The following is a 21,588-nucleotide window of genomic DNA, read 5'->3' on the forward strand; positions in this document are numbered from 1 at the left end:
CCCTGACCACCCCCAATGACCAATGACCCCCCCACTGACCCCTGACCCCTTGACCACTCCTCGCTGACCACTCGAGCACTGCTCAGGCCTTTATTGAACCGCGGGTGGCGTGGCCGGAGCCGAGTGACCACCCGGAGCAGAGTGACCGCCCAGATCAGAGTGACCACCCGGATCAGAGTGACCGCCTGGGGCCAAATGATTGTCCAGAGCAGAGTGACCGCCCAGAGCCGATGAGTGACCACTCAGAACCTATGAGTGACCATCCAGAGCTGAGTGACCAACCAGATCCGAGTGACCGTCAGGAGCAGAGTTACCGGCTGGAGTGACCACCTCCATCCGAGTGACCATCTGGATCCGAGTGACCACCCAGAGCTGAGTGACCGGCCGGATCCGAGTGACCGCCTGGAGCAGAGTTACCGGCCGGAGTGACCGCCCGGATCCGAGTGACCGTCTGGAGCAGAGTTACTGGCTGGAGTGACCGGCCGGATCCGAGTGACCGTCCAGATCTGAGTGACCACCCAGAGCTGAGTGACCACCCAGAGCAGAGTGACCAACCAGATCCGAGTGACCATCAGGAGCAGAGTTACCGGCTGGAGTGATCACCTCCATCCGAGTGACCATCTGGATCCGAGTGACCACCCAGAGCTGAGTGACTGGCCGGATCCGAGTGACCGCCTGGAGCAGTTACCGGCCGGAGTGACCGCCCGGATCCGAGTGACCGTCCAGATCTGAGTGACTGGCCGGATCCGAGTGACCGCCTGGAGCAGAGTTACTGGCCGGAGTGACCGCCCGGATCCGAGTGACCGCCCGGATCCGAGTGACCACCCAGAGCTGAGTGACCACCCGGAGCTGAGTGACCAGCCGGATCCGAGTGACCGTCCAGATCTGAGTGACCACCCAGAGCTGAGTGACCGGCCGGATCCGAGTGACCGTCCAGATCTGAGTGACCACCCAGAGCTGAGTGACCACCCAGAGCAGAGTGACCAACCAGATCCGAGTGACCGCCTGGAGCAGAGTTACCGGCCGGAGTGACCGCCCGGATCCGAGTGACCGCCCGGATCCGAGTGACCACCCAGAGCTGAGTGACCACCCACAGCTGAGTGACCAGCCGGATCCGAGTGACCATCCAGATCTGAGTGACCACCCAGAGCTGAGTGACCGGCCGGATCCGAGTGACCGTCCAGAGCCGAGTGACCACCCAGAGCTGAGTGACCAGCCGGATCCGAGTGACCGCCTGGAGCAGAGTGACCGGCCGGAGTGACCGCCCGGATCCGAGTGACCGTCCAGATCTGAGTGACCACCCAGAGCTGAGTGACCAGCCGGATCCGAGTGACCATCCAGATCTGAGTGACCACCCAGAGCTGAGTGACCGGCCGGATCCGAGTGACCATCCAGAGCAGAGTGACCGGCCGAATCCGAGTGACCGCCTGGAGCAGAGTTACTGGCTGGAGTGACCACCCGGATCCGAGTGACCGTCCAGAGCAGAGTTACCGGCCGGAGTGACCGCCCGGATCCGAGTGACCGTCCAGATCTGAGTGACCACCCAGAGCTGAGTGACCGGCCGGATCCGAGTGACCGCCTGGAGCAGAGTTACCGGCCGGAGTGACCGCCCGGATCCGAGTGACCGCCTGGAGCAGAGTTACCGGCCGGAGTGACCGGCCGGATCCGAGTGACCGTCCAGAGCAGAGTTACCGGCCGGAGTGACCGCCCGGATCCGAGTGACCACCTCCATCCGAGTGACCGTCCAGATCCGAGGAGTCACCATCCACATCCGAGTGACCGTCCGCATCCGAGTGACCGCCCAGAGGCGAGTGACCGGCCGGAGTGACCTCTGGCACGTCCTGGAGGTTGTGGAAGACGCCGGCGAGGTCCGGCCGCCCGGCCAGCGCCCGCAGCAGCCGCTCGGCCGCGGCGCGAGCTCCGGCCGGCAGCGCCAGCGCCGCCCGCGGCCGGAACCGCAGCTCGGCCGAGAGCGGCCGGAGCCCCGCGGCCGCCAGGCCCCGCCGGACCGAGCCCAGCGACGAGGGGTCACACAGGAACTGCGGGGTCAAGGGGCAGGGGTCAGCCAGGGGTCACACAGGAACTGCGGGGTCAAGGGGCAGGGGTCACTCAGGGGTCACACAGGAACTGCGGGGTCAAGGGGCAGGGGTCACACAGGGGTCAGTGGGTCAGCCAGCGGTCAGGGGTCACACAGGAACTGCAGGGTCAAGGGGCAGGGGTCACACAGGAACTGCGGGGTCAAGGGGCAGGGGTCACAGAGGGGTCAGTGGGTCGGTCAGGGGTCACACAGGAACTGTAGGGTCAAGGAGGGCAGGGGTCAGCCAGGGGTCAGTGAGGGGTCATCCAGGGGTCGGGGGTCACTCAGGGGTCACTCAAGGGTCAGGGGGTTACTCAGGGGGGTCAGTGAGGGGTCAAGGGGTCAGTGAAGGGTCAAGGGGTCACTCAGGAGGGGTCAGTGAGGGGTCAAGGGGTCAGTGAGGGGTCGGGGTCACTTGGAGGGGGGTCAGTGAGGGGTCAGGGGGTCACTCAGGGGTCAGTGGGTCACTCAGGGGTCAGTGGTCACTCAGGGGTCAGTGGTCACTCAGGGGTCAGTGGTCACTCGGGGGGGTCAGTGAGAGGTCAGGGGGTCACTCAGGGGTCAGTGGGTCACTCAGGGGTCAGTGGTCACTCAGGGGGGTCACTCAGGGGTCAGTGGTCACTCGGGGGGGGTCAGTGAGGGGTCAGGGGGTCACTCAGGGGTCAGTGGTCACTCAGGGGTCAGTGGTCACTCAGGCCGCTCCCCGCTCTGTGGCCCAAGAAGTGACCAACGCCCAGCACGGCCGGGCCTGCCCCCGAGTGACCCCTGGCTGACCCCGGGTGACCCCTGGCTGACCCCGGGTGACCCCCGGACCCACCTGGAGCTCGGCCCCGTCCTCGGTGGCCGCCACGTCCTGGGCTCCGGCCGCCGCGGCCGCCTCCAGCGCCGCCTCCATGGCCACGGCCCGGCCGGACACTCGCAGCACGGCCACGGCCTCGAAGGCGCCGCGCGCGTCCCCGGCCAGCGCCGCCCTGCCAGGGGTCAGCGGGGTCACACAGGGGTCAGCGGGGTCACACAGGGGTCAGACAGGGGTCAGCGGGGTCAGACAGGGGTCAGACGGGGGTCAGACAGGGGTCAGCGGGGTCACACAGGGGTCAGACAGGGGTCAGCGGGGTCAGAGATGGGTCAGACAGGGGTCAGCGGGGTCACACAGGGGTCAGACAGGGGTCAGCGGGGTCAGACAGGGGTCAGCAGGGTCAGAGAGGGGTCAGACAGGGGTCAGAGGGGTCACACAGGGGTCAGAGAGGGGTCAGCGGGGTCAGTGGGGTCAGACAGGGGTCAGCGAGGGGTCAGCGGGGTCAGAGAGGGGTCAGTGGGGTCAGCGAGGGGTCAGCGAGGGGTCAGCGGGGTCAGAGAGGGGTCAGCGGGGTCAGACGGGGGTCAGACAGGGGTCAGCGGGGTCAGAGAGGTCAGACAGGGGTCAGACGGGGGTCAGCAGGGTCAGAGAGGGGTCAGCGGGGTCAGACAGGGGTCAGCAGGGTCAGAGAGGGGTCAGCGGGGTCATCAGGGGTCAACAAGGGTCACCACCCCCCTCAGAGTGGCCAGTGGTCATCAGGGGTCACCAAGGGGTCACCCAGAGGTCATCAAGGGTCACCCAGAGGTCACACCCTCCCCCCCCCCCGGAGTGACCGGTGGTCACCCGGGGTCACCCAGTGGTCACCCAGGGGTCATCAGGGGTCACCCAGTGGTCACCCAGTGGTCATCAGGGGTCACCCGGGGTCACCCGTGGTCACCCGGGGTCACCCAGTGGTCACCCAGGGGTCACCCAGTGGTCACCCGGGGTCACCCGTGGTCACCCGGGGTCACCCAGTGGTCACCCAGGGGTCACCCAGTGGTCACCCAGGGGTCACCCGGGGTCACCCAGGGGTCACCCAGTGGTCACCCAGGGGTCACCCGGGGTCACCCAGGGGTCCCCCCGGCGGTCAGCACTGACCCGTGGCGGCCGAGCAGCGTCCGGAGCTCGGCCTGGCTGCGCCGGACGTTGTCCGTGCGGACGTCCAGCAGCAGCAGCGCCCCCCCCGGGCCCCGAGCGGTCAGCAGCGCCCGCGCGGCCGCGGCCGGACGCTCCTGCGGCCGGAGAGAGCGGGCAGCGGTCAGTGAGTGACCCCCAGTGACCCCCCAGTGACCCCCCGGCCGGAGAGAGCGGGCAGCGGTCACTCAGGGTCATTCAGGGTCACTCAGGGGTCACTCAGTGGTTACTCAGGGTCACTCAGAGGTCACTCATTGGTCACTCAGGGTCACTCAGGGTCATTCAGGGTCACTCAGGGGTCACTCAGGGGTCACTCGGGGGTCACTCAGGGTCACTCATTGGTCACTCAGGGGTCACTCAGGGTCACTCAGAGGTCAGTGGTCACTTGGGGTCACTCATTGGACACTCAGGGTCAGAGGTCACTCGGTCACTCGGGGTCACTCAGGGTCACTCATTGGTCACTCAGGGTCACTCAGGGGTCAGTGGTCACTTGGGGTCACTCATTGGACACTCAGGGTCAGAGGTCACTCAGGGTCAGAGGTCACTCAGGGTCAATGGTCACTCAGGGTCACTCAGGGTCACTGACCGGCCGCAGGGCGTTCTCGATGGTGGCACTCAGGGGTCACTCGGGGTCAGTTAGGGTCACTCAGGGGTCACTCGGGGGTCAGTGGTCACTCATTGGTCACTCATGGGTCACTCGGGGTCACTCATTGGTCACTCATTGGTCACTCGGGGTCAGTGGTCACTCATTGGTCACTCGGGGTCACTCATTGGTCACTCATTGGTCACTCAGGGTCACTCGGGGTCACTCATTGATCACTCAGTGGTCACTCATTGGTCACTCAGGGTCACTCATTGATCACTCAGTGGTCACTCATTGATCACTCGGGGTCACTCATTGATCACTCAGTGGTCACTCATTGGTCACTCAGGGTCACTCATTGATCACTCAGTGGTCACTCATTGGTCACTCGGGGTCACTCATTGATCACTCATTGGTCACTCAGGCTCAGGGGTCACTCATTGGTCACTCGGGGTCACTCATTGATCACTCATTGGTCACTCATTGATCACTCATTGGTCACTCAGGGTCACTCATTGGTCACTTATTGGTCACTCATTGATCACTCATTGGTCACTCAGGGTCACTCATTGGTCACTCATTGGTCACTCATTGATCACTCATTGGTCACTCGGGGTCACTCATTGATCACTCATTGGTCACTCATTGGTCACTCAGGCTCATTGGTCACTCATTGATCACTCATTGGTCACTCAGGGTCACTCAGGGTCACTCATTGATCACTCATTGGTCACTCAATGGTCACTCATTGATCACTCATTGGTCACTCATTGATCACTCATTGGTCACTCATTGGTCACTCATTGGTCACTCAGGCTCAGTGGTCACTCAGTGGTCACTCAGTGGTCACTCGGGGTCACTCGGGGTCACTGACCGGCCGCAGGGCGTTCTCGATGGTGGCACTCAGGGGTCACTCAGGGTCACTCATTGGTCACTCAGGGTCACTCATTGGTCACTCAGGGTCACTCATTGGTCACTCAGTGGTCACTCGGGGTCACTCATTGGTCACTCATTGGTCACTCGGTGGTCACTCGGGGTCACTCGGGGTCACTGACCGGCCGCAGGGCGTTCTCGATGGTGGCTTTGGGCACGTTCAGGCTCCGGCAGCGCTCCAGCAGCGCCGCCAGCGCCGGGTTCAGCGCCGGCTCCGCGCCGCCCTCTGCCGCGATATTGAGATATTGATCACCCCGGGGCCGATATTGATCACCCCGCGGGCCGATATCACGATATTAATAACCCCATGGCCTGATATTGCCGTATTGATAACCCCATGTCGCGATATCCCGATATTGATAACCCCATGGCCTGATATCGTGATACTGATAGCCCCATGTCGCGATATCGCGATATTGATAACCCCATAGCCTGATATCGTGATACTGATAGCCCCATGTCGCGATATCGCGATATTGATAACCCCATAGCCTGATATCGTGATACTGATAGCCCCATGTCGCGATATCCCGATATTGATAACCCCATGGGCCGATATCGTGATATTGATAACCTCGTGGCCCGATATTGCAATATTGATAACCCCGTGTCACAATAGGGGCCAATATCGCGATACCAATAACCCCACGGCCCAATATCACGATATCAATAACCCCGTGGCCCGATATTGCGATATTGATAACCCCGTGTCGTTATATCGTGATATCGGTAGCCACATGTCATGATATTGTGATATCGATAACCCCACGGCCCGATATCGTGATATTGATAACCCCGTGTCACGATATCGCAATATTGATAACGCCATGTCACGATATCGCGATATTGATCACCCCGTGTCACGATATCGCGATATTGATAACCCCACGGCCCGATATCGTGATATTGATAACCCCGTGTCACGATATCGCAATATTGATAACGCCACGTCACGATATCGCGATATTGATCACCCCGTGTCACGATATCGCGATATTGATAACCCCACGGCCCGATATCGTGATATTGATAACCCCGTGTCACGATATCGCGATATTGATAACGCCATGTCACGATATCGCGATATTGATCACCCCGTGTCACGATATCGCGATATTGATAACCCCACGGCCCGATATCGTGATATTGATAACCCCGTGTCACGATATCGCAATATTGATAACGCCATGTCACGATATCGCGATATCGATCACCCCGTGTCACGATATCGCGATATTGATAACCCCACGTCACGGTAGCCCCATGTCCCCCCAACACCGTCTATCCCCACCCCCAAATCCCAAACACCCCAAATCCCGACACCCCCAAATCCCGACACCCCCACCACCCTCTATCACCCCCAAATCCCGACACCCCCAAATCCCAACACCCCCAAATCCCGACACCCCCAAATCCCAAACACCCCCAGCACCCCCATCACCCCCAATCCCAAACACCCCCAAATCCCAAACACCCCAAATCCCGACACCCCCAAATCCCAAAGACCCCCAAATCCCGACACCCCCAAATCCCAAACACCCCCAAATCCCGACACCCCAAATCCCAAACACCCCCAAATCCCGACACCCCCAAATCCCAACACCCTGCATCACCCCCATATCCCAAACACCCCCATACCCTCTATCACCCCCAAATCCCGACACCCCCAAATCCCAAACACCCCCAAATCCCAAACACCTCCCACCACCCTCTATCACCCCCAAATCCCGACACCCCAAAATCCCAAACACCCCAAATCCCAAACACCCCCAAATCACAACACCCCCAAATCCCAAACACCCCCACACCCTCTATCACCCCCAAATCCCGACACCCCCAAATCCCGAACACCCCCAAATCCCAAACACCCCCAAATCCCGACACCCCCAAATCCCGACACCCCCAAATCCCAAACAGACACCCCCAAATCCCGAACACCCCCACACCCTCTATCACCCCCAAATCCCAAACACCCCCAAATCCTGACACCCCCAAATCCCAAACACCCCCAAATCCTGACACCCCCAAATCCCAAACACCCCAACACCTTCTATCACCCCCAAATCCCAAAGGCCCCCAAATCCCGAACACCCCCAAACACCCCCAAATCCCAAACACCCCCAAATCCCAAACACCCCCATACCCTCCATCACCCCCAAATCCCAAACACCCCCAAATCCCAAACACCCCCATACCCTCCATCACCCCCAAATCCCAAACACCCCCAAATCCCAAACACCCCCAAATCCCGAACACCCCCAAATCACAACACCCCCAAATCCCAAACACCCCCAAATCCCAAACACCCCAAATCACGACACCCCCAAATCCCAAACACCCCCACACCCTCCATCACCCCCAAATCCCAAACACCCCCAAATCCCAAATACCTCCAAATCACGACACCCCCAAATCCCGAACACCCCCAAATCCCAAAGACCCCCAAATCCCGAACACCCCCAAACACCCCCAAATCCCAAAGACCCCCAAATCCCGAACACCCCCAAATCCCAAACACCCCCAAACACCCCCAAATCCCAAACACCCCCAAATCCCGACACCCCCAAATCCCAAACACCCCCACACCCTCCATCACCCCCAAATCCCAAACACCCCCATACTCTCTATCACCCCCATATCGCGACATGCCCCCCACCTTTCCCAACACCCCCACACCCTCTATCACCCCCAAATCCCAAAGACCCCAAATCCCAAACACCCCCAAATCCCAAACACCCCCAAACACCCCCAAATCCCAAAGACCCCCAAATCCCGACACCCCCACACCCTCCATCCCCCCCACACCCTCCATCCCCCCATATCGCGACACGCCCGTCCCCCACCTGCGGCGGCCGCCCGCAGCATCCGCGCCAGGCGCTGCCGGAGGCGGCTCCGCTCCGCGTCCCGCGGGCCCTTCACGTGCCGCACCTTGGACCAGCGGTTGTGCCCGGCCATGGCCCGGACCGGCACCCCCGGGACCCCCCCCGGGACCCCCGGGACCACCCCCGGGATCCCCCCGCGGCCGCGGGCCAGCGCCGGGCCCAGCCGGGCCAGCGCCGCCATCTTGGGCCCGGCCGCGGCTGCGCGCTCGCCGCGGGGCGGAGAGGGGGATGATGGGTAACGGCGATTTGCATGGGCACGCCCCCTCCCGGAACAGAGATAGGGGTGATTTGCATGGGCACGCCCCCTCCCGGAACAGTCATAGGGGGTGATTTGCATGGGCACGCCCACTCCTGGAACAGAGATAGGGGGTGATTTGCATGGGCACGCCCACTCCTGGAACAGAGATAGGGGTGATTTGCATAGGCGCGCCCATTCCTGCAAATGGTATAGGGGTGTTAGGGGGGTGATTTGCATAGGCACGCCCACTCCAGAAACAGAGATAGGGGTTAGTGGGGGTGATTTGCATAGGCACGCCCACTCCTGGAACAGAGATGGGGTGATTTGCATAGGCACGCCCACTCCTGCAAACGGTATAGGGGTGTTAGTGGGGTGATTTGCATAGGCACGCCCACTCCTGGAACAGAGATAGGGGTGATTTGCATAGGCGCGCCCACTCCTGGAACAGAGATAGGGGTGATTTGCATAGGCACGCCCCCTCCCGGAACAGAGATAGGGGTGATTTGCATAGGCACGCCCCCTCCCGGAACAGAGATAGGGGTGATTTGCATAGGCACGCCCCCTCCCGGAACAGAGATAGGGGTGATTTGCATAGACACGCCCACTCCTGGAAACGGTATAGGGTTAGTGGGGTGATTTGCATAGCCACGCCCACTCCAGAAACAGAGATAGGGATGTTAGTGGGGATGATTTGCATAGGCACGCCCCCTCCCGGAACTGAGATAGGGGTGATTTGCATAGGCACGCCCACTCCTGCAAACGGTATAGGGGTGTTAGGGGGGTGATTTGCATAGGCACGCCCACTCCTGGAACAGTCATAGGGGGTGATTTGCATAGGCACGCCCACTTCAGAAACAGTGATAGGGGTTAGTGGGGGTGATTTGCATAGACACGCCCACTCCTGGATCAGAGATAGGGGATAGTGGGGGTGATTTGCATAGCCACGCCCCCTCCTAAAAACCCATAGAATGGTGTTAGTGCGGGTGATTTGCATAGCCACGCCTCCTTCAAGCATTATCTGTGTGCCTTAATGGCGCTGATGGACAGACGGACACGGGGATGGACGGACGGACACGGGGATGGACAGATGGACACGGGGATGGACGGACGGACACGGGGATGGATATGGGCATGGACAGACGGACACGGGGATGGACAGACAGACACGGGGATGGACAGACGGACACGGGATGGACAGGGGGATGGACAGACGGACACGGGGATGGACAGACGGACACGGGATGGACGGACGGACACGGGGATGGACAGATGGACATGGGGATGGACACGGGGATGGACAGACGGACATGGGGATGGACAGACGGACACGGGGATGGACAGACGGACACGGGATGGACAGGGGGATGGACAGACGGACACGGGGATGGACAGACAGACATGGGGATGGACACAGGGACGGACAGATGGACACGGGGATGGACACGGGGATGGACAGACGGATATGGGGATGGACAAGGGGATGGACGGACGGACACGGGGATGGACAGACGGACACGGGATGGACAGGGGGATGGACAGACGGACACGGGATGGACAGGGGGATGGACAGATGGACACGGGGATGGACGGACAGACGGACGGACGGACGGGCCCCATCCCCTCCCCCACCCCGTTCCTCCTTCCTCTTTCCCGCCTCGATGACGTCACCACGGAGGGGGGGGAGGGGCGGGGACCCCACGTGACCCCCCAAATTTCCCCCGCCCCTCCCCCACCCCTCCCCTCCCCCCCCTTTTCCCTGGCCCCCCCCTTTAAGATTTTTTTTTTCCCCTTTTTTTGGTTTTTTTCACCCCAAAGTTTCTCACCCGCCCCTCCCCCACCCTTTCCTGCCCCTCCCCCACCCCTCCCCCCCACCCCCTTCCTGCCCCTCCCCCACCCCCCCCCCCCTTCCCCCTTGTTTTAATTGGGTTTTTGTTTTGTTTTTTTTTTTTTCCTTGGTTTTTTGGGTTTTTCACCCCAAAGTTTCTCACCCGCCCCTCCCCCCACCCCCTTCCTGCCCCTCCCCCACCCCTCCCCCACCTTTCCTGCCCCTCCCCCACCCCCAAAGTTCCGCTTTTCGGGCCCGGAGGAGCCGCGATGGAGCCCCGGGAGCTCCTGGCGCTGCTGGGGACAGGTGGGGACACCTGGGGACACCGGGATGGACACTCGGACATCGGGGTGGACAGATGGACACTCGGACATTGGGGTTGGGGACCCCCCTGGACACTGGGGACACACCTGGGGACTCCTGGGGTGACACCTGGATGGACACTCGGACACTGGGATGGACACTTGGACATCGGGATAGACACTCGGACATTGGGATGGACAGATGGACACTCGGACACTGGGATGGACACTTGGACATCGGGATAGACACTTGGACACCTGAGTGGTCATTTGGACATCGGGGTGGACAGGTGGACACTTGGACATTGGGGTTGGGGACCCCCCTGGACATTGGGGACAGGTGGGGACACCTGGGGTGACACCTGGATGGACACTCGGACACTGGGATGGACACTCGGACATCGGGGTGGACACTCGGACATCGGGGTGGACAGATGGACACTCGGACATTGGGGTTGGGGACCCCCCTGGACACTGGGGACACACCTGGGGATACCTGGATGGACACTCGAACACTGGGATGGACACTCAGACATCAGGGTGGTCATTCGGACATTGGGATGGTCACTCGGACATTGGGATGGACAGATGGACACTCGGACATTGGGGTTGGGGACCCCCCTGGACATTGGGGACACACCTGGGGACACCTGGGGATACCTGGGGTGACACCTGGATGGACACTCGAACACTGGGGTGGTCATTTGGACATTGGGGTGGACACTCGGACACCTGAGTGTTCATTTGGACATTGAGGTGGACACTCGGACACCTGAGTGGTCATTTGGACATCGGGGTGGACAGATGGACACTCGGATATTGGGGTTGGGGACCCCCCTGGACATTGGGGACACACCTGGGGACACCTGGGGACACCTGGATGGACACTCAGACACTGGGATGGACACTCGGACATCGGGATAGACACTCGGACATTGGGATGGACAGATGGACACTCGGACATTGGGGTTGGGGACCCCCCTGGACACTGGGGACACACCTGGGGATACCTGGGGTGACACCTGGATGGACACTTGGACACCTGGATGGACACTCAGACATTGGGGTGGTCACTTGGACATCGGGGTGGTCACTCGGACATTGGGATGGACACTTGGATGTTGGGGTGGTCATTCGGCCATGGGGTGGTCACTCGGACACCAGGATGGACACTCGGCCATCGGGGTGGTCACTTGGCCATGGAGGGGGGGGCCACTCAGCCTTGAGGTGGTCACTTGTCCTTGGGGTGGTCATTTGGACACTCATCCTTGGGCTGGTCACTCATCCTTGGGGTGGTCACTCATCCTTGGGGTGGTCACTCATCCTTGGGGGGGTCACTCATCCTTGGGGTGGTCACTCGGGCATGGGGTGGTCACTCGGCCATGGGGTGGTCATTTGGTCACTCGGCCATGGGGTGGTCACTCGTCCTTGGGGTGGTCACTCGGCCATGGGGTGGTCATTTGGTCACTTGTCCTTGGGGTGGTCACTTGGCCATGGGGTGGTCATTTGGTCACTTGTCCTTGGGGTGGTCACTCGTCCTTGGGGTGGTCATTTGGTCACTCGTCCTTGGGGGTCACTCGCCATGGGGGTGGTCATTTGGTCACTCGTCCTTGGGGTGGTCACTCGTCCTTGGGGTGGTCATTTGGTCACTCGGCCATGGGGTGGTCACTTGGCCATGGGGTGGTCATTTGGTCACTCGGCCATGGGGTGGTCATTTGGTCACTCGGCCATGGGGTGGTCATTTGGTCACTCGGCCATGGGGGTCACTCGGGCCCCTCCCCCAGCGCTGCTGGCCGGGGGGCTGGACCTGGAGACCCCCCGGGTGTTCCCGGGCGGCGCCGGCGGCGACTTCGGCGCCAGCGTGGCACAGCTGGGCGGCGGCGAGCGCGGATGGTAACGGGCCGAGTGCCAAATCAGCCAAAATCAGCCCCAAATATCCCCAAATCAGCCCAAAATATCCCAAATCAGCCCAAAATATCCCAAATCAGCCAAAATCACCCCAAAATATCCCCAAATCAGCCCAAAATCACCCCAAAATATCCCAAATCAGCCAAAATCACCCCAAAATATCCCCAAATCAGCCCAAAATCAGCCCCAAAATATCCCCAAATCAGCCCAAAATTATCCCCCAAATATCCTCAAAATATCCCCAAATCAGCCCAAAATCATCCCCAAAATATCCCTAAATCATCACAAAATTATCCCAAAATATCCCCAAATCAGCCCAAAATCAGCCCCAAAATATCCCCAAATCAGCCCAAAATCAGCCCAAAATATCCCAAATCAGCCAAAATCAGCCCCAAATCGGCCCAAAATTATCCCCAAATCAGCCCAAAATATCCCAAATCAGCCAAAATCAGCCCCAAATCGGCCCAAAATATCCCAAATCAGCCAAAATCAGCCCCAAATCGGCCCAAAATATCCCAAATCAGCCAAAATCAGCCCCAAATCGGCCCAAAATATCCCAAATCAGCCCAAAATATCCCAAATCAGCCAAAATCAGCCCAAAATCACCCCAAAATATCCCAAATCAGCCAAAATCACCCCAAAATCAGCCCAAAATATCCCAAATCAGCCAAAATCAGCCCAAAATCACCCCAAAATATCCCAAATCAGCCCAAAAGCAGCCCAAAATATCCCAAATCACCCCAAAATCAGCCCAAAATCACCCCAAAATATCCCAAATCAGCCAAAATCAGCCCCAAATCGGCCCAAAATATCCCAAATCAGCCCAAAATCAGCCCAAAATCACCCCAAAATATCCCAAATCAGCCAAAATCACCCCAAAATATCCCAAATCAGCCAAAATCAGCCCAAAATCAGCCCAAAATATCCCAAACCAGCCAAAATCACCCCAAAATATCCCAAATCAGCCAAAATATCCCCAAAATATCCCCAAAAGATCCCCAAATCACCCCAAATTCAGCACAAAATTATCCCCAAAATATCCCCAAATCAGCCCAAAATCAGCCCAAAACCAGCCCAAAATCAGCCCCAAAATATCCCCAAATCAGCCCAAAATCATCCCCCAAATATCCTCAAAATATCCCCAAATCAGCCCAAAATCATCCCCAAAATATCCCTAAATCATCACAAAATTATCCCCAAAATATCCCCAAATCAGCCCAAAATCAGCCCCAAAATATCCCCAAATCAGCCCAAAATTATCCCAAAATCATCCCCAAATTTTCCCAAAATCAGCCCCAAATCATCCCAAAATTACCCCAAAATCATCCCAAAATCATCCCCAAAATTATCCCCAAATCACCCCAAAATTATACCGAAATTACCTCAAATTATCCCCAAAATCTCCCCGAATTTTTCCCAAATCCCCCAAATTTTCCCCAAATCCCCCAAATTTTCCCAAAATCCCCGGAATTCTCCCCAAAGGCTGCTGGTGGGAGCCCCCCGGGAGGGGAACGGCTCCGGCGCCGTTTACGGCTGCGCCTTCGGCTCCGGAACCTGCCGGAAGCTCCCGGTGACAGGTGAGACCCCTCCCCAAATTGGGTGAGACCCCTCCCCAAATTGGGTGAGACCCCTCCCCAAAAAATCCCGAAATTTGGGGAGAAAACCCCAAAAAACGGGGTCAAAAATGATAAAAAATTGGGTGAGAGAGGCCAAAAACGGATTTATGGACCCAAAAATGGGTGAGACCCCTCCCCAAATTGGGTGAGACCCCTCCCCAAAAAATCCCGAAATTTGGGGAGAAAACCCCAAAAAACGGGGTCAAAAATGATAAAAAATTGGGTGAGAGAGGCCAAAAACGGATTTATGGACCCAAAAATGGGTGAGACCCCTCCCCAAATTGGGGTGAGACCCCTCCCCAAAATAACCCCGAAATTTGGGGAGAAAACCCCAAAAAACTGTGTTAAAAAATGATAAAAAATGGGGCGAGAGAGACAAAAAATGGATTTATGGACCCAAAAATGGGGTGAGACCCCTCCCCAAATTGGGGTGAGACCCCTCCCCAAATTGGGTGAGACCCCTCCCCAAATTGGGTGAGACCCCTCCCAAAAAATCCCGAAATTTGGGGAGAAAACCCCAAAAAACGGGGTTAAAAATGATAAAAAATGGTGTGAGAGAGGCCAAAAACGGATTTATGGACCCAAAAATGGGGTGAGACCCCTCCCCAAATTGGGTGAGACCCCTCCCCAAAATAACCCCGAAATTTGGGGAGAAAACCCCAAAAAACTGTGTTAAAAAATGATAAAAAATGGGGCGAGAGAGACAAAAAATGGATTTATGGACCCAAAAATGGGGTGAGACCCCTCCCCAAATTGGGGTGAGACCCCTCCCCAAATTGGGTGAGACCCCTCCCCAAATTGGGTGAGACCCCTCCCCAAAAAAACCCGAAATTTGGGGAGAAAACCCCAAAAAACTGTGTTAAAAATGCTAAAAAATGGTGTGAAAGAGGCCAAAAGTGGATTTATGGACCCAAAAATGGGGTGAGACCCCTCCCCAAATTGGGTGAGACCCCTCCCCAAAAAAACCCGAAATTTGGGGAGAAAACCCCAAAAAACTGTGTTAAAAATGCTAAAAAATGGTGTGAAAGAGGCCAAAAAATGGATTTATGGACCCAAAAATGGGGAAAGGGACCCCAAAATTGGGTGAGACCCCTCCCCAAATCGGGCCCCCGGTTTTGGGGAGGGGTCTGAGGCCGCGTCCCCCCAGGACCCCCCGGAGTGAACAGATCCTCGCTGGGGCTGGCGCTGGCGGCCGGGGACGACGCGGCGCTGGTGAGACCCCGAAATGGGGGGACCCAAAATTGGGGTTTTGGGAGGTTCCCCAAAAAAATTTGGGGTTTCTTGGGTGGTTTTGCCCCAAATTTTGGGGTTTTGGGAGGTTCCTCAAAAAAATTTGGGGTTTTTGGGAGGTTCCTCCAAAAAAATTTGGGGTTCTTGGGAGGTTCCTCAAAAAAATTTGGGGTTCTTGGGAAGTTTTTAGGAGGTTCCTCAAAAAAATTTGGGGTTTTTGGGAGGTTTTTAGGAGGTTTTGCCCCAAAATTTGGGGTTCTTGGGAGGTTCCTCAAAAAAATTTGGGGTTCTTGGGAGGTTTTTAGGAGGTTCCTCAAAAAAATTTGGGGTTTTTGGGAGGTTCCTCCAAAAAAATTGGGGTTTTTGGGAGGTTTTCTGGAGGTTTTGCCCCAAAATTTGGGGTTCTTGGGAGGTTCCTCAAAAAAATTTGGGGTTTTTGGGAGGTTCCTCAAAAAAATTCGGGGTTTTTGGGTGGTTCCTCAAAAAAATTTGGGGTTTTTGGGAGTTCCTCAAAAAAATTCGGGGTTTTTGGGAGGTTCCTTAAAAATAATTTGGGGTTTTTGGGAGTTCCTCAAAAAGAATTTGGGGTTTCTTGGAGGTTCCTCCAAAAAATTTGGGGTTTTTGGGAGGTTCCTCCAAAAAAATTGGGGTTTTTGGGAGGTTTTCTGGAGGTTTTGCCCCAAAATTTGGGGTTCTTGGGAGGTTCCTCAAAAAAATTTGGGGTTTTTGGGAGGTTCCTCAAAAAAATTTGGGGTTTTTGGGAGGTTCCTTAAAAATAATTTGGGGTTTTTGGAAGGTCCCTCAAAAAAATTAGAGGTTTTTAGGAGGTTTTGCCCCAAATTTTGAGTTTTTTGGAGGTTCTTAAAAAAAAAATCAGGTATTTTTGAGGTGTTTAGGAGGTTTTGCCCCAAAATCTGAGTTTTTAGAAGGTTCCACTCCAAAATTTTGGCTTTTTAGGATGTTCTACCCCAAAATTTGGGTTTTTAGGAAGTTTTGCTCCAAAATTGGGGTTTTTTTTGAGGTTTTTTGGAGGTTCCACCACAAAATTTTTGGTTTTTAGAAGGTTCCACCACAAAATTTTGGGGTTTGGGATGTTTTGCCCCCATATTTGGTTTTTAGGAGGTTCCACCACAAAAGTTTGGGTTTTTAGGAGGTTCCACCCCAAAATTGGGGTTTTTAGGAAGTTTTGCCCCAGATTTTGGGGGTTTTTTGGAGGTTTCCCTCCAAAATTGGGTTTTTTTTGGAGGTTCCACCACAACATTTGGGTTTTTAGGAAGTTCTGTCCCAAAATTGGGGGGGGTTTTGAGGTTTTTTGGAGGTTCCACCACAAAATTTGGGTTTTTTGGAGGTTCCACCCCAAATTTGTGGTTTTTGGTGGAACCCCGCGGAGGTGGAACCCCAAATTTTCATCCCGCCGGGTTTTTTTCCCAAAATCGGCGTTTTTCGGCCCGAATCGGGGCTGACCAACCCGAAATTTCTGCTCCAGGTGTGCGGCCCCATCTCGCCCCAGGTGTGCGGGGTCAACGTCCACCTCAACGGCTTCTGCGTCCAGCTGGACACCGAGCTCCGGCCGGTCCGGAGCATCCCGGAGAACCTCCCAGGTGCGGAGTGACCGGCGGTCATCCAGTGGTCATCCAGTGGTCATCCAGTGGTCATCTGGGGTCATCTGGGGTCATTCATCTCCATGGAGAGTGACCAGTGGTTGTCCAGTGGTCATCCAGTGGTCATCTGGGGTCATCGGCGCCATGGAGAGTGACCAGTGGTCATCCAGTGGTCATCTGGGGTCATCTGGGGTCATCGGCGCCATGGAGAGTGACCAGTGGTCATCCATTGGTCATCCATTGGTCATCCAGTGGTCATCTGGGGTCATCTTGGGTCATCTGGGGTCATCGGCGCCATGGAGAGTGACCAGTGGTCATCCAGTGGTCATCTGGGGTCATCGGCGCCATGGAGAGTGACCAGTGGTCATCCAGTGGTCATCCAGTGGTCATCCAGTGGGCATCTGGGGTCATCGGCACCATGGAGAGTGACCAGTGGTCATCCATTGGTCACCTGGGGTCATCGGCACCATGGAGAGTGACCAGTGGTCATCCAGTGGTCATCTGGGGTCATTGGTGCCATGGAGAGTGACCAGTGGTCATCCAGTGGTCATCCATTGGTCATCCAGTGGTCATCTGGGGTCATCTTGGGTCATCTGGGGTCATCGGCGCCATGGAGAGTGACCAGTGGTCATCCAGTGGTCATCCAGTGGTCATCTGGGGTCATTGGTGCCATGGAGAGTGACCAGTGGTCATCCATTGGTCATCCAGTGGTCATCTGGGGTCATCGGCACCATGGAGAGTGACCAGTGGTCATCCATTGGTCACCTGGGGTCATCGGCACCATGGAGAGTGACCAGTGGTCATCCAGTGGTCATCTGGGGTCATCTGGGGTCATCGGCACCATGGAGAGTGACCAGTGGTCATCCAGTGGTCATCCAGTGGTCATCTGGGGTCATCTTGGGTCATCTGGGGTCATTGGCGCCATGGAGAGTGACCAGTGGTCATCCATTGGTCATCTGGGGTCATCTGGGATCATTCATCTCCATGGAGAGTGACCAGTGGTTGTCCAGTGGTCATCTTGGGTCATCTGGGGTCATTCATCTCCATGGAGAGTGACCAGTGGTCATCCAGTGGTCATCTTGGGTCATTCATTTCCATGGAGAGTGACCATTGGTCATCTGGGGTCATCTTGGGTCATTCATCGCCATGGAGAGTGACCAGTGGTCATCCACTGGTCATTCATCTCCATGGACATTGACCGCTGACCCCCCAGTGGTCATCTTGGCTTTGTGTGTGACATCAAGGAGGTAGAACCCCAAAAATTGTTTTTTTCTGGTGGTTTCACCCCAAAATCAACGTTTTTGTTGACATCAAGGAGGTAGAACCCCAAAAATTGTTTTTTTCTGGTGGTTCCACCCCAAAAATTGACCTTTTTGTCGACATCGAGGAGGTAGAACCCCAAAAATTGTGTTTTTCTGGTGTTTTCACCCCCAAATCGATGTTTTTGTCGACCCCAAATTCGCATTTCCACGTCCGGCCTGTGGGTGGTCACTCGGGGCTGTGGTCACTCTGTCCACAGAGTGTCCCAAGACCTCGCTGGACATCGCGATCCTGATGGACGGCTCGGGCAGCATCGCCGACCACGACTTCAGGACCATGAAGACCTTCATCGCCGAGGTGATGCGGCGCTTCCAGGGCGTCGACGCGCAGGTAACGCCCACCTGGGTCACCTCTGGTGGCCGGCGGTCATCTCGCCTTGGCCAAGCGCAGTGAGACTGAGTGGTGACCCCCTGATGACCATTGGTCATCTTGGGTGGTTTGGCTCCATGGACATTGAGCATTGACCACCCAATGACCATTGGTCATCTTGGGTCATTCATCTCCATGGACATTGACCACTGACCACCCATTGGTCATCTTGGGTCATTGATCTCCATGGACATTGAGTGGTGACCCCCCGATGACCATTGGTCATCTCGGGTGGTTTGGCTCCATGGACATTGAGCGTTGACCACCCAATGACCATTGGTCATCTTGGGTCATTCATCTCCATGGACATTGAGTGGTGGCCCCTTGATGACCATTGGTCATCTCGGTTGGTTTGGCTCCATGGACGTTGACCACTGACCACTCAATGACCACCCAGTGGTCATCTTGGGTCATTCATCTCCATGGACATTGAGTGGTGACCCCTTGATGACCATTGGTCATCTCGGGTGGTTTGGCTCCATGGACATTGACCACTGACCACTCAATGACCACCCAGTGGTCATCTTGGGTCATTCATCTCCATGGACATTGAGTGGTGACCACCCAGTGGTCATCTTGGGTCATTGGCTTCATGGACATTGACCACTAACCACCCATGGGTCATCTTGGGTCATTCATGTCCAAGAACATTGACCATTGACCCCTCAACGACCATTGGTCATCCATTGGTCATTCATGTCCATGGACATTGACCATTGGTCATCGTGGGTCATCGGCTCCATGGACATTGACCCTTCAATGACCATTGGTCATCTTGGGTCGTTCATCTCGTTGACCTTGCACATTGACCACCAGCAGCCGTTGGTCATCGGGGCGGTGCCGAGTGACCGCTGGGGTGGTCACTCCGTGTCCGTCTGTCATGGGGGCGGTGCCGAGTGACCGCTCGGGTGGTCACTCCGTGTCCATCTGTCCTCGGGGCGGTCTGGAGTGACCGCTGGGGTGGTCACTCTGTGTCCATCTGTCCTCGGGGCGGTGCTGAGTGACCACTGGGGTGGTCACTCTGTGTCCGTCTGTCATGGCGGTGGTGCCGAGTGACCGCTGGGGTGGTCACTCCGTGTCCATCTGCCATTGGGGTGGTCTGGAGTGACCGCTCGGGTGGTCACTCTGTGTCCGTCTGTCATGGGGGCGGTGCCGAGTGACCGCTGGGGTGGTCACTCTGTGTCCGTCTGTCATGGGGGTGGTGCTGAGTGACCGCTGGGGTGGTCACTCCGTGTCCGTCTGTCCTCGGGGCAGTGCCGAGTGACCGCTGGGGTGGTCACTCTGTGTCCGTGTGTCCAGTTCTCCCTCACGCAGTTCTCCCACGAGGTCCGGCACCACTTTGACTTCCAGGAGTTCCGGAAGGTTCCGGACCCGGCGCGGCTCCTCCGCAGCGTCCGGCAGCTCAACGGCGCCACCTACACGGCCACGGCCATCCGCAAAGTGCTGTGAGTGACCGCTGACCCCTGACCCCTGACCCCTGACCACTGACCCCTGACTACTGACCCTGCTGACCGCTGACCGCTGACCCCTGACCCCTGACCGCTGACCGCTGACCACTGACCACTGACCACTGACCACTGACCACTGACCACTGACCCATGACCACTGACCGCTGACCCCTGACCACTGACCATTGACCGCTGACCACTGACGGCTGACCACTGACCACTGACCACTGACCACTGACCGCTGACCACTGACCACTGACCACTGACCGCTGACCGCTGACCACTGGCCGCTGACCACTGACCACTGACCACTGACCACTGACCCCTGACCACTAACCACTGACCACTGACCTCTGACCTCTGACCGCTGACCACTGACCACTGACCATTGACCGCTGACCACTGACCACTGACCACTGACCACTGACCATTGACCACTGACCACTGACCGCTGACCCCTGACCACTGACCGCTGACCATTGACCACTGACCACTGACCACTGACCATTGACCACTGACCACTGACCGCTGACCACTGACCGCTGACCACTGACCACTGACCACTGACCATTGACCACTGACCACTGACCACTGACCACTGACCACTGACCACTGACCATTGACCACTGACCACTGACCACTGACCATTGACCACTGACCACTGACCACTGACCACTGACCACTGACCACTGACCATTGACCACTGACCACTGACCATTGACCACTGACCACTGACCACTGACCACTGACCACTGACCACTGACCATTGACCGCTGACCGCTGACCACTGACCACTGACCACTCCTCCGGCCGTGCTGACCGCTGGCCGCAGGCAGGAGATGTTCGTGGCCGGGCGCGGCGCTCGGGCCGGCGCGCGGCGCATCCTGATCGTGGTGACCGACGGCGAGAAGTTCGAGGACCCCCTGGACTACTCGGACGTCATCCCCACGGCCGAAGCCATGGCGGTCACTCGCTACGCCATCGGGGTGAGCGGCGGTCTCCTGTCCTCCTGTCCATCCCCATGTCCATCTGTCCATCCCATGTCCACCTGTCCATCCCCATGTCCTCCTGTCGATCCCCATGTCCATCTGTCCATCTCCTGTCCTCCTGTCCATCCCCATGTCCATCTGTCCATCCCATGTCCACCTGTCCACCTGTCAATCTGTCCATCCATCCCATCTGTCCATCCCCATGTCCACCAGTCCATCCCCATGTCCATCTGTCCATCCCCATGTCCATCTGTCCATCTCCTGTCCTCCTGTCCATCCCCATGTCCATCTGTCCATC

General features: G+C 57.3%; 2 protein-coding genes across 10 annotated transcripts in view; one reads left to right on the plus strand and one right to left on the minus strand.

Moving 5' to 3' along the window:
• Positions 1–76: 76 nt before the first annotated feature.
• On the minus strand, positions 77–8,659 carry TACO1 (translational activator of cytochrome c oxidase I). The gene is made up of 6 exons (XM_085593637.1): positions 8,406–8,659; positions 5,685–5,788; positions 4,011–4,144; positions 2,895–3,048; positions 1,727–2,039; positions 77–1,628 (listed from the first exon to the last, which is right to left on the minus strand). Exons 1-6 carry the CDS (start codon positions 8,623–8,625, stop codon positions 1,591–1,593), a joined length of 963 nt encoding a protein of 320 aa, XP_085449763.1. The 5' UTR covers positions 8,626–8,659; the 3' UTR covers positions 77–1,590.
• A 2,069-nt stretch (positions 8,660–10,728) lies between these two features.
• Positions 10,729–21,588, plus strand: part of LOC110481100 (integrin alpha-X-like) — a 42,290-nt gene continuing 31,430 nt past the window's right edge. For 4 of the 9 annotated variants that reach the window (XM_085593483.1, XM_085593486.1, XM_085593484.1 and 1 more), the window contains exons 1-7: positions 10,730–12,702; positions 14,200–14,294; positions 15,481–15,545; positions 17,050–17,164; positions 18,684–18,814; positions 20,153–20,298; positions 21,134–21,287. In XM_085593483.1, coding sequence (XP_085449609.1) covers positions 11,690–12,702; positions 14,200–14,294; positions 15,481–15,545; positions 17,050–17,164; positions 18,684–18,814; positions 20,153–20,298; positions 21,134–21,287 — 1,719 coding nt within the window. In that variant the 5' untranslated portion in view covers positions 10,730–11,689. Of the gene's footprint in view, positions 12,703–14,199; positions 14,295–15,480; positions 15,546–17,049; positions 17,165–18,683; positions 18,815–20,152; positions 20,299–21,133; positions 21,288–21,588 lie in introns of all 9 variants that reach the window. The other 5 variants (XM_085593490.1, XM_085593491.1, XM_085593489.1 and 2 more) reach the window with 3 other exon arrangements.

Source organism: Lonchura striata, chromosome 16 (genome assembly GCF_050655825.1).
Source record: "Lonchura striata isolate lonStrDom1 chromosome 16, ASM5065582v1, whole genome shotgun sequence".
Classification (NCBI taxonomy): domain Eukaryota; kingdom Metazoa; phylum Chordata; class Aves; order Passeriformes; family Estrildidae; genus Lonchura; species Lonchura striata.